This window comes from Strongylocentrotus purpuratus, unplaced genomic scaffold, assembly GCF_000002235.5.
Source record: "Strongylocentrotus purpuratus isolate Spur 01 unplaced genomic scaffold, Spur_5.0 spur5_scaffold_12, whole genome shotgun sequence".
Lineage (NCBI taxonomy): Eukaryota > Metazoa > Echinodermata > Echinoidea > Camarodonta > Strongylocentrotidae > Strongylocentrotus > Strongylocentrotus purpuratus.
In genome coordinates, this window is record NW_022145597.1 from 7621533 (window position 1) to 7638890 (window position 17358).

Genomic DNA, 17358 nt, shown 5'->3' on the forward strand with positions numbered 1-17358 from the left:
CTCTCTCGCGTAGATGACAGTGGAAGTTGGGGTCACGGAGGTTTATTCAGTGCTCTTGCTCGTCGATCTCCACAACCGGAACGCCTTTATGAGCTTGCTGGCAAAATGAGAGGTATGAACGTTTCGTCTTGTAAGGTTAACACCGTTACACACATACCATAAATGAAACTGATTTTATTCCTTAAACCATTTAGGCTGTTTGAATATTTTCCTAAACCAGAATACTTTCCTAAATGTCCCCCCCCCCCCCCCCCCCCCCCCCAAAAAAAAAAAAAAAAAAAAAAAAAAAAAAAAAAAAAAAAAAAAATCAAAATTAGAACTCAATTCTATTTTCTAAGAGGTCAACCACTTCCCCTCCCTTGATTGTGAATAATTGTATGAAAAGGGCATTAACCAAGTTAACCTGTTGGCTACTGAATTATCTAATTCCCATAGGCTTAACACAGGGACCACCAGGTTCCAATAGGCGATGGGTTAATCAATGTTTGTCACAAATTCAATTTTGTGAGGCAAGTTTTCAATCAAAGTCCCTTTGTTAATCATTCGTCTTGATGCAAACACCGTTCTAGGATATCTGCCTTCATAGCTAATGAACCCAGGTCCCTGTTTCACAAAACTTACCATCAATAACAAGTTACAATAACTGTCATAAGTTACTGAAATCAAGGCATTTGATTGGCTAAGAGCAAATTTGTCACAGAAATTAAGCATTTGTTATTGATAGTGGGTTTTATGAAACAGGGCCCAGGTTTTGTCACAAGTCATGTCTCTCTCGATAACCTAATGTCAGAGAGTAATATTGCAATGTTTTTGATGGTTTGGTTTGATGGTTTGTTTAACCTGACTGCTAAGAAAGCATATGTATGGATGTAAGTAAGCAACCAGGGGACCAACGCCTTTAAGTCCTCTCCGATGGACTTGGTAATGAGGTTTAATGCCTTACCAAAGGGTATTAATGCATCAACTTGGTTTTGAACCCAGGACCTCCTGGTTACGAGACCACTCACTGTTCTACCACTGAGCCATCGCGTCTCATTATGATTACTGTTGATACTAGGGCTGCGACTGGTAGTCGAATACTCAAGTACTCGCACTGTTGACAACTACTCGAGTACGATTTCTCGTACTTGAATATTCGGCCGCAAAAAAATATTTTAAAAAAATAATAAAATTCCTGGTCACCTGGCACTGTCCAGGCCGACGCTTACCCATGCCAGGGAGAGCGCCGGCCCACGGCATGGTACCGTCGATAAAAATATTTCCTAGCTGTCAAACTCACCACTCAGAAACTGGGACCAAATGTCCGGATTTCTGTTTGGACTTGGAGGAACATGGATTACTCTGCTATCTTTGGTTTTTAAAACAGCATTGTTTACTGTTATTATTATTATTAAATCAGCGCCTTCAACTGCAACTCGAAGTAAAATTGTGTGACTTTTCGGAGACGGACCTGGGATACTGCTCCCGTGGTATGGTGCTGGCAAAAAAACATAAAAACAAAAAAAAATTATAAAAAAAACATGGCGTCCGAATATTCGAGTATTTGCTTGTAAGCCTGGGAGTGTACTCGGATACCTCATTACACGGTTGTGCACAGCCTTAGTTGATACATTTTGATTTTTGTTTACCTTGTAGATCTGAATCTAGGAGATGCCCATCTCGTTCCCATTGATGATGTTGTAAGCAGGGAGGCTGGCAAAGACTGGGTACGTCAAAACAGAAATTGTTGGATTCCTTATTGGGGTGGGATGGGAATTTGGTGGTAGACCTGAGTTTGAATAATTAGAAGGTTTGCTTTTAGTTCAGCAATTTGTGGAAGATGCTGCTTGAACTCCCATCAGATAATGTGGACAAATAAAAAGATAAATTCTCTTCACAAGGAATACAATTTGGCTCATTTCTCTAAGTTTATAGTATGACATAGAAACAACTGTTGATATTGGGCTGATAAAGGTTCTTCAATCTCAATTGTTTTGACTTTTCATAAATTTTTGCCAGTAATCTCTCAAATTCAGTTGATTGCTAAGTTTATAGTAGAGACCTTATTTTTGGTGAAATTTGTGAAATCTTTAATTGTGTACATAGCTGAAACATTTGCAGTACCGTATGTGCAGTTCTTTGTATCTGCAAGAAAGAAAAAACATTATAGGAAATACATTTGGGTTGGATTAGATTGCACATTCGCACTTGATAAAAGAAGAAAAACTTTGTTACCTACAAGAAATTGATTCTTATAGATTGCTCATTCGCACATGATAAAAAAGAAAAACTTTGTTGCCTACAAGAAATTAATTCTTATCACCTTTGTCTTCTATCTGTCCAGGTTGCCTTGATTGTAGCACAGCACAGAGACAAAAACAACCATTTGAGCGGCATCAAACTAACAGCGCTTGACAAAGGCTTGCAGAGACTCTACAAGGCAGCCAAAAAATGCAATGGTAAAAAAACCTCTAATCACATCAGTGTATGTGTGTGTGTGTGTGTAATTGGGTTTTTACAGACATGTATCAATCAGATATGATTCTTTAAGTCTGTGGACCAACCTTTAACGTCACCATCCGAAGGATGTGACTCAGTTTCGAACTTGCGTCCTCTGCTGAAAGAGTTTGTAACTTCAATTTTTAGCTGGATTACAGGCGCATGCCACAACGCGGTGTGTACTGTATTGTAAATGGTTTGGCCGACCAGGGTTTCGTTCTCTGCCGAACTGTCAAATCTTATAAATTTCACATTAAGTTGCAAGATGAATTTCTACTTTCATTACCTATTTTTATCCCCATCATAATGAAAATATGGACATGTTCTCATTATCAATCTTTCTATCTCTTTCTATCTCTCTTTATTTTTCTCTCTATCTCTCACTCTCTATCTCTCTCTCTCTTTCTCTCTCTTATCTCTCACTCTCTCTCTACATATCTCTTTCTCTCTCTCTGTCTCTTTCTATCTCTCTATCTCTCTCTCTCTCTCACTCTGTCTCTCTCTATCTCTCACTCTCTCTCTCTCTCTCTATCTCTCTCTCTCTATCTCTCACTCTGTCTCTCTCTATCTCTCACTCTCTCTCTCTCTCTCTATCTCTCTCTCTCTTTCTATCTCTGTTCATTAGGGACCGTTCATCTGCCCAGGATCGGTCACTCTACCCCGGCCTTCAACTGGTACGGCACAGAGAGACTCATACGCAAACACCTAGCTTCAAGAGGCGTACCAACTTCTATGTATCCTTGACTTAAAAGCATCGTTTAACAATGTTAAATCTGAGATGCGTGGCCCTACGTGTCTGTGATATGGTGTAATATTGAAGCCCTAAAAAAATTCCTCTAGATAATGATCATCAAGTTTTTACCATAGGGCAATTCCACGGTAACGGAAGGACACTCAGACAAGATTTTTGAACTTCAGGTTCATACTAAAAGAACTGTTTTATTAGTATAAGATGTGAAACAGTACAGATATAATACCTATATAAGTGCCTTTAATTCTCCCCCAAAAATTGTCATTATAGTTAAGTAGTTTAAGAATGTGCATATTAATTATCTCGGTAACGGAAGGACATAAAAATGGACATGGTTTTTCCAGTTAATTAGTGTTTATCCAAACTTTGTGAAGTTGATGAAGCTTTCCACTTGACTGAAACACATTTTGTTCCCCATAGTTTAATACATACTAATAAAACATTTCTTTTAGTATGAACCTGAAGTTCAAAAATCTTGTCTGAGTGTCCTTCCGTTACCGTGGAATTGCCCCATACTAATTTTCCCCGATGGACTGTAGTGTTATAAAAACCATTCGGAAAACAGTGTTTGAAATTTCAATTAAATATCTTGATAATGAGACAGGTGATCGGCTTGTAAACATCATGGGATTCCTAACTGACCTAAAGTTTTATATTAGGATTGCAGCAGGAGCTAAATCCAGGATTTTGTTTATAATCTGAGACAAAGATACCCAATCCCTTTAACACCTAACACTTAAATAGCACATTACAGTGGTGATAACAAGGAAACATGAGACCATGATACTACCTTGTTTATTGTCAGGGTAAAAATCAAAAGAAATAAAAAGAGTTAGGACCAGCAAAATTACAATGTTATTTCAAAAGGTCTTTATAATGAGTTTCCTCTGTATCTTAAAGATAAACTTGAGTACTGGTAATGCAATTGCATTGTGAAAGAAAAGGTGTGGAATGGATCAGAAAAGTTGATCATATACATGTAGCATGTAAGTAATGGTGTGTAATGCAAGGTTCTAGAGTCATCAAAATCATTATAAATTTGGCAGAGTCTTGGTAAAGTAACAATCACTTACACAGATAGATGTATATGGGACAACACACATGGTGTCGGGGCTAGTACTACCCTGATTTCCTTATCTTTCTATGCTAATTACTCAGCCAGTATACATTTTCTTCCAAAATTGTTTGGCACATGACATTTATTTGTAATCTTGAACATTCAGTGTAAGTTTCGTTTGATTCTGTGAGAATTCATTTTCTTTTTTTACCAGAACTCAAGTTTATCTTGAACAAGTAAAATGAAGTATCGATTTAAGGCAGCTTCAAGGGAGAGATGTACTAAGAAAACGTTTTGCCCTTCTGTTTCCTCCTTCTTTCCTTTTCATATGCATATTATTGGGCAACTAATCTGAGTTACTGCTAAAATTCATTCTTAAAATGTGGAGTATTGTCTTTCAACTCATATAGCATGTGTACCACTTTAATTTTCAACATTTGATTGGATTCTTAGGGATAGGGATTAAGTCACTGCTCTCTATTCGCTCACACAGATAATAAAAAAGTTGACAGAAATTTCTAAGGTTTATATTTTATCCACCTCTGAACCTCTTTGCGATTTTGTGCACTCTCGCAAACAATGCCTCCTGTACATCCAAGCATGAGCACATACCACACAAAATTGATACCAAACTAATCGGGATTCAAAACATGTATGACAACCTTTCATTCATAGCTGCCTTTTAGAATAAATGACAATTTTCTGAGAGTAAACTTTTTTGGACTTACATGGTATACCTTCCAATTACTTGTAACTTTCCTTGACTAAGCACTATTTTTTCAACTAATCAGCTATTATTATCCAAGGAAAGGTAGTAAAACAAAGAGACCCAGTCCACAAGACGACGATGATGAAGATACCAAACCATCCTCACATGCTGCCCGTAGCCATAGCAATGAAGATGATGATGATGAGGATGCAGCGGAACCAAGCTGCAGCTCACACAAACGCACCAAGCAGGAGAAGAAGACTGACCCCTCTAGAAACCAAGAGGAGGAGGAGGAGGCGGAAAAGAAGAGCGGGCTCGCTGAATTTCTTTCCGGTCTTTCGGCATGCATCCACAAGAGCGTTGATGGAGAAAAGGAGAGGAAGAAACTCCGTAGATACATCATTGCATATCCTTTTCCGAACTTCAAAGAAATTTCTGTTTTATTGTTTTGAAAATGCAAAATCAATTAATTTATTCTACTACCCTTTGACCCCTCATAATTTTGAACAATTAGATTATATTTTAAATTATTCATAATGAACTATGACTGTGGATTTGTAACCGCAAAGCTGCTGTGAATGGAACACTTACAAATGATCACTGTTCTTGCCTGCTTCACCCAAAGCCTCATGTACGTGAAGTCATACCTGGATCCTATTTTATATGTTCTCCTTAACTCCACCATACTCATAACGGTGATGTACATGAAGAGTGCTCGGACAAGACGACCCATCTTCTCGTTTCTGAAGGCTTTCATGGGGTGAGTCATCAGTTCTTAAATCCCCACTGCACTACTTATAAGCTACTTGCGCCCTCTTTATAACAAACAATGCCTAATCGGTGCCTGTTGGTCCCCCAGGATCCCCTTTTACTTATGTAAATTGAGAGCTGATTTGATGAGATAATCACATGTCAGTGACCTTGCAGGGAGGTCTAATCCCTTCTGGCCAAGGAGTGCTCGTAAAGAAGTTTCATTGTGATCTCAGGGAAGCTTGCAGAAGTGAGGTGCTGGTTATGCTACTAGGCCATTTTCGTAACGTAACTGAATTAATGATTAAAGGGCAATCCAACCCTTGTAATAAGTTGATTTGAATGAAAGCAGGAAAATGATAAAAAACAGAATGGCAAAAGTTAGAAATGATTCAGACCAATAGTAAGGAAGTTATAAATGTTTGAAATATGAGATCTCTATGAGATTGTGACGCACAATGTTGATAACTCTCCCATTTGAAAATGTTGAAAAATTTCCAGTAATACAATGTTTTTTGGAATAAGATTTTCTAAAATGTTATAAATCTTGGAATATTTAATTGGATTCTCAGCTTTCTTTTTTCTTATTGTTTATTGTCTTTTTGTTCTCACAACAGGATTTAAGTGATGTTGACAAATTCCCCTCCTTGAAAGTGGTGACAGCAGATTGGCTCTGGGACAGTGTTGCTAAGCAACGGAAACAACCTGAACGCGACTATGTGATCAGCTGAACATTGCAACATAGTGGTCCGGAGAATCGATTCATGTAGCTTGAAACAACTTAAATGTTCCCTGAAGAAACAATCGTTTTTTATTTGTTAGAAAGTTACTTTGAAAATTTCATTACAACATATTTACCTCCAAAATTCTCAGCTGTTCACCCCCAGCCTTCGTCACCGATGTGACCTGACTTGACTTTTCTGACTTAATTGGCAATAATTTGGTCGTAGTCTTTCAGTTTTATTGTTTTTTTAATCAAAACTTGTAAACAAAGTACCAGAAATGTTTCCTTACTTGTGAAAGTCTTTCAATGTAGTAGCCTTATCAAAATTTATTTTCTACTTAAGTGAGTGTGCTGTGTGTAGTTGAAGCTTTGCATTTGTTTATGTGTATGTTACATTGAATTCTGAAATAGGGAAGTGCATACTTTTCCATTTTCTCATTAGGAATGAAAACTGAAGGAAGAGATCAATATAGACAAGAAGTACATTTCTTTTTTATATTTAAGAAAACACAGGCAAGGTGGTAAATTTGAAAGTTCTTATTTATTATGATATATATAGAAATTAGGTATAATAATATGGACAAATGATGCATTCACATAACGTTATATAAACTTCATGCTTGATGTTTATTTGCATTGAATCATGTTTATTCTTTCTTTTCATTGGTTTGTTTTATATTCATTTATTTAGATCTAGAAAATAAAAAATAAAGTTTTTTCTGTACTGGGAACTCCTTTTACCTAAGATTTGCTATTTACAGTATTACTGTAATACACATATACATGTAGTAGCTTTAAAAAGCAGTTAGAAACATTGCGATGTTTTCTGCCAACTATGATGTAAATTATTGAAATTGGATTTAAAATTGGCCCGAGTCACACATCTCTACTCAATATTAAACTGATTAGCAATCTTAGCAGGAATGAACAGAATACTAAAATATATCATGAGAAAACTAGAAGGAAAAGGCTGAATTGCACTTTGTCAAATTCTACTACAAGGGAGTGATTAATCTTGTGTTTGTTTACTTTTTTCCTGATTATAAATCACAAACTTGGTAGTGAAATATTCCTGAACCTGGCATTCATGTATAAATAGTTTCAAATATAGAGAAAGAAAATATTGTACCGGTAAGTAGATATTGAATCTTTTAAAAAGAATATTATGTAAGTGTTGAGCAATTTGAAATGCAATTCTTATGTTTATTATGATATGAATCCCTGTATGGGACTATATAAGTTTTGATGTGTACCTAGATTCCACTTATTTGCTGATGTATCAAAAGAGCAAGTGAATAATTGCAATGTCATGTGTGTGATCAACATTCCCATGCATTTGTTTTGTATAATTAACAATGTTTCCAGTTTTAAAAATCTGAGATACATGGCCCTACGTGTTATCAGTGCCTGTGATGTGGTGTAAAATTGAAGCCCAGAAAAATTGGGAAAACGGTTTTTGAAATTTAGAATTCCATCATAATTATCTTGATAATCAGACAGGTGATCGGCTGGTAAAAGTCATGTGATTCCTGACTGACCTAAAGGTTTAGAATTATGATTGCAGGCTTGCAGCATGAGCTAAACCCAGGATTGTGTTTAGAATCTGAGGCAAAGATACACAATCCCTCTAAACAGATTTCTTTTTTAAATGAAGTAAAACAATTTTTTATTTAGTACAGAAAACTTTTAGTATGCCATTCTAGCCATCTAATCAATCATGTACATGTAAAAAGAAGTTTATTTAAGTCTAATATGTTTGCTCTGTAAATTGTACTTGTGAATGACACAAAATCTCCATGCTTTGGCATATGTTCAGGCCATATGCCATTACTTATACCATTTTGAATATTTTCTGTGTCCATTGACATTATATATATATAAATATATAATCATGATATGTTTATTTCTGACATTATAAAGGCAAAAATCTCATTGGCACTTGTTGTGTTTGAAAAATACAAGTTTTCCTTTTAACTTGTAGCCTGCCATAAGGCTGCATGCACACTATCATTATAGTGCTTTGTACATGCGAGAGAGCCATCGCTTGAATGCCATGTGCGTGCAATGCAGCATTCGTAATAACAGTTATTGTTCATGCTCATTGGACTGTGCTGTGTGTTTTGCACTTGCTATTCATAGATCCATCAAGTTAATCAGATAATCTCCAAAACAACCTGGCACAATGGGGATTAGCCCTGTGGCTTGATAAGAGTTACTTAAAAACAAAAATCAAGTATATGTTTAAAGGATAGATATTTTGAAGCAGGGACAGGTTTAATATTAGCGCTGTTTACAAACAGAATATTGATGTTACATTGCATTGTAAATTGATTTATATGACTTGTATGTTTATAAACAGATTATTGATGTACATAAATGAAGTTTAAAAAATATGATACAATACATGTAAAATATATATGTATTGGTAAAATTTGTCAGTATAGAAATACACAACTCATTGTACAACAATTTAGTACATTATATATGTGTTTCCCTTCAATAGAAGAGCTGTTATAGTCCAGAGTTGTACTGTATTTTAACATGATTGGCCTATGATATTTTCTCAAAGAGAACGAGATTCTGAATCTGGATAATGATCTTCAGGTTAACCTGAATTGTTTATATAGATAATTACCTCAACATCATTTTGTATACCTGTGAATGTCTTTTTGCTGTTTTTTGGGAATGATACTTTGTCTTGAAATAAATAGTATTTTGATGCAAACAATTGTGATTTTCATTTGTTTTGTGTCATATGTGGATGAAATTAGCTTCTTCTTTTTCTTTTTTTTTTCTTCTTGTTCTTCTTGAATCTTGTTCTTGTTGTTCTTATTCTTCTCGTTTTTGTTCTTCTTTCTTATTGATGATGTTCTTCTTCTTGCTCTTCTCCTTCCTCTTGTTCTTATTCTTGTTCTTCTCCTTTTCCATCCTCTTCTTCTTCTCCTTCTACTTCTTCTTTTCTAGTTTGTCGTATGAAAATGCCGACACAACTTCGCTGATTGTTATCCCTCCGGTACAAAGTAGTCGGAGGCATTGTGTTTTTGGGTTGTCCGTCCGTCCGTACGTCCAGTTCTCGTGATCGCGTTATCTCAAGAACCGATTGATTGATTCCTGCCAAACTTAGGTCATGTATCAATTTTCAAGTTCATAAAATATTTTGTGAAATGTCATGCACACGATAAATCATAAGACCTGGGCAAAGGCATGGGGAAATCAAGGGATTAAAAGGGAAATTAATGGGATAAAAATATAAATTGATAAATAGTGAGGCAATGACGTCACTAACTGATAACCAAATTGGCAATTTGTGTAGTGATTTTCTAAGTTCCATAGCTTTTCATAACTTCCTTATTAGTTACCCGATTTTACTCATCTTTTGTGTGGCTCTGTTTCTCGTGTTTTTCTGCATCTATTAAAAGCAAATTATTTTTTTGGAGTGGACTTCGCTTTTAACTTCAAATCCGGACCAGACATAATATCTCGCGGTTAATCTCACCTTAAACCACAACACAAACCCTTATCCTTAAATTATCAAACATGTAACAACCCTAGCCGTAGCCTTCTCGTACTCAAGTAAAGTCTGGAGAAAATTCTCCCATGAATCAATGTATTTTATTCCCAGTTGAAATGAAATTTATTTTTATTTGCAAGCACCATGACAATTTTTTCATTATTTTCAAACATTGCAATAAACAGCACAACTATACTTTCGTTACATTTTATGAAAAGTAAAAATAGTAAACACATTACAATGCACAGCACAACTAACATAAGTTACATTTTATGAAGAAGTAAAAACAGTCAGAACATTGTAATGTACATCACGAACTTACTACATTTCCATTTTATGAAGAAGTAAAAAAAAAAAAAAAACAACAGTAAAAACATTGAAATGTACAGCACAACTTTATTCCCGTTACATTCTATGGAGAAGTAAAAACAATAAGGACAGTAAAAATTTTTAAAAAAAAACAACATTGTAATGTACAGCACAACTATACTTCCGTTACATTTTATGACGAAGTAATATTAAAGAAGAAAAAAAGAAGTAAAAACATTTGAATGTACAATTTTACTTCATTTTATAAAAAAGCAGCCTGCAGTAAAGTAAAAAAATTGCATAATTCATAATTTGCTTATACACAAACAGATTTGAAATTATGTAACATCCTTTGTATAGGTAAATTGTAATACACAGTGTATGATATGAACAATGCAGGATTTCAAATGTCAATATAAAGTTATTCTCTGCGTCAATAATTCAAGTCTTGGCAAATAGTAGATACATTTTAACTAGCAGACAATATTATAAACAGCAAAGAAATTATGTAATCGCCAGATAGATGTCCATTGTCGTTTTACACAGTGTATATTTTTAATTGAGGATTTGGAAGTATTGTCTGCATATAAATTCATAATGATGAATGGTGCACATTATATGGTTTAAAATGATGAATGGTGCACATTGCAAGGTTTGAAAATGACGAATGGTGCACACTATAAGGTTTAAAATGATGGATGGTGCACACTATAAGGTTTAAAATGATGAATGGTGCACATTGCAAGGTTTAAAATGATGAATGGTGCGCCTTATAAGGTTTAAAATGATGAATGGTGCACATTGTAAAGTTTAAAATGATGAATGGTGCATATTGTATAGGTTTAAGATGATGAATGGTGCACATTATAAGGTTTAAAATGATGAATGGTGCACAATATAAGGTTTAAAATGATGAATGGTGCACTTTGTAAGGTTTAAAATGTATGGTGCACATTATATGGTTTAAAATGATGAATGGTGCACATTGCAAGGTTTAAAATGATAAATGGTGCACATTATAAGGTCTAAAATGATGAATCGTGCACATTGCAAGGTTTAAAATGATGAATTGTGCACATTGTGGTAAGGTAAAATAGTGATGGCCCGTATAAACGATCAAGGTGAGGGATCTTACAGTAAGGCAAAATCACATTAACTAATAAATGAATTGTTCAAAATACATTTTGACCGTGTTTTATACACATGTAGCAGAGAGGTGCTCAAGAAGGAGTGGAATCAAGATACTCTCCTTTGACCCCATGCTCCAAGCCGCTGAAAAGTTATGCGCTAATCTGCAACCACAGTTGACCAGGCGGTGAGATATAGAGCGCATGAAATATCAGGATTTAGAATTCCTACATGCAACAGGGAGGTGATAAAGAAGGAGTGGAAAATCTTGTAATTTATTCAAACGCATGCGTGAGTTCTAAAGCGTAACAATGGGATGTGTAACATTCCACTTGGCTTTGAAGTTCCATGCTCCGAGCCGCTCTTCCACTGCGGGGAATTTCGGAGGCCAGGAACCAGATTCACATTTAATGCAAAATATTCAATTACCGGCAAAATTTCAGTGTAAATTATAAACTTTATATGGGGATTGTATTGGGAATAGTGCATCAAACAACTTTTCAAATTTAATGCTCCGCCCTTCCTATAATTTGTGTGCCAGAGTTAGAAAAAGAAAAATTAGATCCTGACAAAAACTCAACATTTTCGCATGTTTTAATGTCTGTTCATGTAATCCATGATTTACAATCTTCAATAACAATAAGTTTGCTAACGCGTGTTTTCGCGTGTTTTTTGTTTTTTTTTGCAGTTGGAAAAAGGGATGAAATTACACAAGTTTGTGGTGATGAGAAATCATTGAAACGGACAGCGAACATTTGCTGGGTTACCATTTTCTGATGTAGGAATTCTAAATCCTGATATTTCATGCGCTCTTTTATCTCACTGCCTGTTCAACAGTTGCAAATTAGCGCATAACTTTTCGGCGGCTTGGAGCATGGGGTCAAATGAGAGCAGCTGGATTCCACTCTATCTTGGTTACATCCCTGGTCTCCCATGGGGTAAAATATAACGATAAGCTCAAAATAATGAATCGGCGATATAAGTTCATAGGCAATCCAGCGTTGTTCTTGCACTGTACATTATATGTCTACGTGACTTTCTTTCTTTTCTCTCCTTTTAACTGATTATCTCAAACATAGTCTCTCATTATTATGGTCTACATGTCGTACATGATACATTAAAATCTCAAAACAATGATGAATGTTGCATCTTGCTTAGCTTCAGACTTTTTTTATTTCATCATCCCTTTCCGTAACCAATGCTTTCAAGTTATTTCACACATTGGATGTATCCAAGTTACCTTGGTTGACTCTTCTCAATTTCCAACTTTTTACGTAACTTTGAAGTGCTTAAAAGAGCACTGACCATAATAAGTTGATGTCAGTATTTTCTTTTACCCCATATTTTCACTTTCTGTAATCAGTGATCTCCGGTTCTGTAACATATCGGATGTAACCAAGTTACAAAGGTTTCTAAGACTTTTCTCAATTTTCCAAGTCTTAAGTATGTGCCCTGCACTTAAGGTAATATTGATCATAATAAGGGCAACGATCACACCAATTAAGCTGTGCATTGAAATACACAAACTTCGGTTATCACAATAATATGTTTTTTGTTCAGGTATTCTAGTTGGAAGGGTGGAATTAGAAGAATCCATTTGAACATCCCCAGTAAGGGAAGTGGATAATGTTGGATCGAGGGTAGAAAATGAGAGTTGAGTAGGGCAAGGGTCAATTATTTCAGTTAATGCAGTCTCTTGACTTGGATTCCAACCAAAATCATTGCATTCACACTCATTTTTTCTTTCCTCAAGCAAAGCAGAACAACAAAATACAGATGTATCTACAAATCTAGCAAGTAAAGTCTGAGCAATGATTCGATCTGTTTGTTCGGGATTAGTAAATGGAGGTAATCGGAGGCCATTTTGATAGCATACAATCTGGCCTGGGAGAGTCCCTAGCGGAGCTGTACATCGCAGAGAGATCCAGTCCTCATCATTATAATCATTGCTTGTTTCACACAATGCTTTACCAGGAGGATAATCAACACGTAACCCGATTCTCGGATAGTCTGGTAGCATGACACCATTCTTGTAAGCAGTGAGAATGTAGGTACCTTCATCATCTCTTGAAACAGGGTCGATTGTCAAGTGAATGGAACAGCCATCGCTTCCATTCTCAAATTTTAGTTTCTGATTCACAGGCATTGACAAGGCTGCTGGATTTGCAGAGCTGTAGCATGGGGCTCGATTTCCATATCGTAATGTTATTCTGGAACTGTTACAAAAGTATGAAAAGTCAAGTTTTGCTACTTCTCCTTCTCGTGCACACATTATTCTAGCCTCACAAGAGGCCAGCGTTACTAGTATTACAAAAATGATACAATTGTTCATCCTATGGTTATTTAGGTCATTAGACAAGAAGCAGAGATAGTTATGACACATGATTGTTTAGGTGTTCAAATACAGGCGTGTTCGGGGGAAGATCGAAAAGAGTTTTTGTGATTGAAAATATCAATTTTGAATTTTCAGTCCAAAATTCCCTTTCTCCTACTTGCTTTTACTTTTGTTTTGCATGAATTCATACGACTCTTTGAATATTATTGCATTACATGCAAGATCAAAATCAGTTCCTAAATACATTCTTATATATATATATATATATATATATATATATGATTAGAATGGTGCCTGAATCATGAAAGACAGGAGATGATTATTTTATGTGCATACCAAAGAAAACAGTTTCATTACTGACAAGGAAATTTAAAGATTAAGTTGTTAATCCAATAGTAGAGCTGCCATAAATATTTTCAATGTTGACCCAAATCTTTTCCATCGGTTCTTCTCACAGTCGTCAGTTGCAAGAAGTGGGCTAGGAGAAAATGGAGAGAGAAAAATTGATACATTTCCTCTCTAGTTTATGATGCAAGGCCAAGGGTCATCTATGTATCACAAATGTATCACACAGAAGACGAAAGACTTGATGCATGGCTGATCGTCAACGAAACAGAGTTAAGTCTTTTGTCAACTCTGTTTGTTGCAACGGCAGGCAGCCAGTGAAAACGAATTCGTTTAATCAAATTATGGAAATTCAAGCATTACTTTAAACAAACAGAACTTTGTTATTCCTGGGATTGAGGTGTCATATGAAAGGGCAGAAAATGAACTTTCTAGAAATTAATGTGAGTTTCTCTTTGAAATTTAGATACCGCCAAATGACTTTTTGGTACCCTCTCTTCAAATTGTTGTTAATCACTCATGCGTGAAATATGCAATATATAAGTTGCACCAAATAAAAGAAGAGGATCTAAGCGTTACCATATAAACATTATTTTTCTTATCTTTCCGAAAGTGATTTGACTTTACTCTTACTAAATTTGATTATTCAGATTTGTCCACAGAACTGCTTATTAGATAAATCTTGAAAAATTTCAAGAGCGTCTTATTCATAATTATACATGTGTCTACAAAATAAAGTTTGGCTATCAAAATACCTTTGACTTGCCAAGAAGTGGATAAAATGAATTTTGAAAATTGATAATCACTACTTCATTTTACAATTTATAGAATGTTTACTTACTATAAATGATTTGTCACCTTTCAACGAATAGCCAATTTTCATGAATTTCGAGGAGTAGTTTTAAACCAGAAGTATACCTGAGTGAAGAGATGATTTCAAGAAATATCTTTTTTTTAAAGCCACTTACACTTTTTACATGCAAACATAATATCCCCTACCCCTTTACAGTGTGCAAAATTCAAGTTGATATGAGTTACTTTTGTCATCGTTAGACCTGTACAAATTTTATTCGACACAAAAAGTCATAATACACACACAAAAAAAGCAAAATAATAGTTAGTCTTGACACTGTTTAGATAATTTCAAGAGGTTACAACCCCCCATTCTGTGTTTATGTCCCTCTCTAGATGTTTTCTTTCTTATACGCTTTAGATAGCATCACTTATTTGTGTGCATTATGGTTTAGCAATGTTGCTCGACTTTTAAAGAACTTAAGCAACTTGAAAACATGTTAATCTTGGTTCTTAAATATATTCCAAACGTTTTCAGCACATATTATGTGTAAGTTAAAGAAAACAGAACCGATTCAGGCCGAGCTTGACACGTTTCTCCATCAGTACAAAATAAACTAGTAAAGGGAAATCTACGTACATCAGTCAAGTAGTAGTTGTGAATTTCCTTTCATAACAATCAAAATATTATACTGTGAATTGTTTGTAAAGAACAGTTTCTCAGCTCAGTCAATCAGTTTTATGTCAAATTTAAGATTAGGAACAAAAATTAGCTTACCAAATACCAGTCACTGGAGTATTCTGTGATTTTATTGTAAAATTTCAAAGCTAACACGAGTGTAGCCTCTGCCCTCGTGCTGTTGGAGTCTCATTTGAGACACCAACAGCGCGAGGGAATCGACAAGAGGCTAACACGAGTACAGACCAATTAGCATTATCAGTGAGAGAGACATCACATCCTTAAAAAAAAACCCGCACATGTGTCTTTGTGCACATATGTTTTTATTGGAGCCAGAGGTACAAAGTTCATATCCATGTCCAGTAGCGTACGCAGGATTTTTTTCAAGGGGGAAGGGGTTAACATTAAATCGGGCCCAAAATTTCGCAACGACTCAGCCAGCCGCTGAATAAGGGGGGGGGGGGGGGGGGGGGGGTTGATCCAAAATACACACATTACAAAAAATGAGAGGGGGGTTAACCCCCCCCCCCCCCCCACACCCTGCGTACGCGCCTGTCCATGTCGTAATTGATACTGGCCTACTTAGTTTCCGTACCCTACGCACATGTTTCATGATTTACACATATTCAATGTTGGCAAAAGTCCAAATTTTCTTTTTTTCTTTTTATAATTGTGGTGCATTGTAGCGCGATCATGTCGGGGGGGGGGGGGGGGGGGGGGGGTAGTGAGCACATTTTTTTTTTTGATCCTCAAAAAAATTCAATTTGCACCCCCCCCCCCCCCCCCTTGAGCGCCAGGGGGGGGGGGGGGCCCAACCCCCAAAAAAGGTAAAAATCACGTGATTTTACATGATTTTTTCTCAAGGGGGGGGGGGGGGACCCGGGCCCCCGGCCCCCCCCCCCTGGATCCGCCACTGCATTCAGTTAACATGCATGCGACTCCTTGAATATTATTTGTTTCCTTATCACTTGCTCAAAATAATGAGAGTATAACAAATTTGAAGCTTTATTTGATTAGGCAAAGGAAACGGTGTTAAAAATAATAATGTATTTTGTTAGGATTGCTACAACTTGGTGTAATCGGTAATTATGCTAGCCTTATTTTAGGAAAAAGGCAAATACATCTTGTTTGATTTTACCATGTTTGAAATCTGGAAAATATGTTTCCCCGAGATAAAAGTGAAAACGGATAAAAGGTGAAGAGAATTCAGTTATATGAAATCATGTGTATTGACAGATATTTCAGCTCATATGTTATATGCTTAATACCCTGTACATTTGAATCATATGATATATTTTGAAATTCATTTGTTTTGTGAAAAAGAAAAAAAAGAAGATACAACTTGATATATGCAGTTTGCATTCTGACTATTGAATTACTATTATTCTTGTCAGGTGAATGAAATAATTTGTATTGAGGCACTTCACAAAGACTTGTGCATTCAATTTGGTTACATTACGAAAATGGTCTATTTTAATGAAAACTGCAATCATAGCAATACAATAGCTTGAGCTAGATATACAAACATTGTCTCTCTCTTTTTTTTTCTGTAAATATAAATATATTACCATTCATCTTTTTATTATATCCTATATTTGTATTTTTTCCACCCCCCCCCCCCCCCATGAGGGGCCGTCCAAGAAAAGATATCAATATTCATTGGCATTGTCATAATTGTTCACGTGACCAAGTACAGCACCTGACCATGTCCCTTATGCGATCGAGTCACATGCATGCACACTATAGCTACACGTGCTCGCGTACGTGTGCATATATGGATATGGCTGGCT

General features: G+C 35.8%; 1 protein-coding gene across 2 annotated transcripts in view; it reads left to right on the forward strand.

The window, feature by feature from the left end:
- LOC100892268 (chromodomain-helicase-DNA-binding protein 1-like) overlaps positions 1–6997 on the forward strand; it is a 31665-nt gene extending 24668 nt beyond the window's left edge. The window contains exons 18-24 of one of the 2 annotated variants that reach the window (XM_030981734.1): positions 14–112; positions 1636–1706; positions 2324–2438; positions 3104–3212; positions 5078–5401; positions 5683–5755; positions 6363–6997. In XM_030981734.1, the coding sequence (XP_030837594.1) occupies positions 14–112; positions 1636–1706; positions 2324–2438; positions 3104–3212; positions 5078–5401; positions 5683–5755; positions 6363–6476 (905 nt within the window). In that variant the 3' untranslated portion in view covers positions 6477–6997. Of the gene's footprint in view, positions 1–13; positions 113–1635; positions 1707–2323; positions 2439–3103; positions 3213–5077; positions 5402–5682; positions 5756–6362 lie in introns of those variants that run through there. The other variant, XM_030981735.1, reaches the window with a different exon arrangement.
- The last annotated feature ends 10361 nt before the right edge of the window (positions 6998–17358 follow it).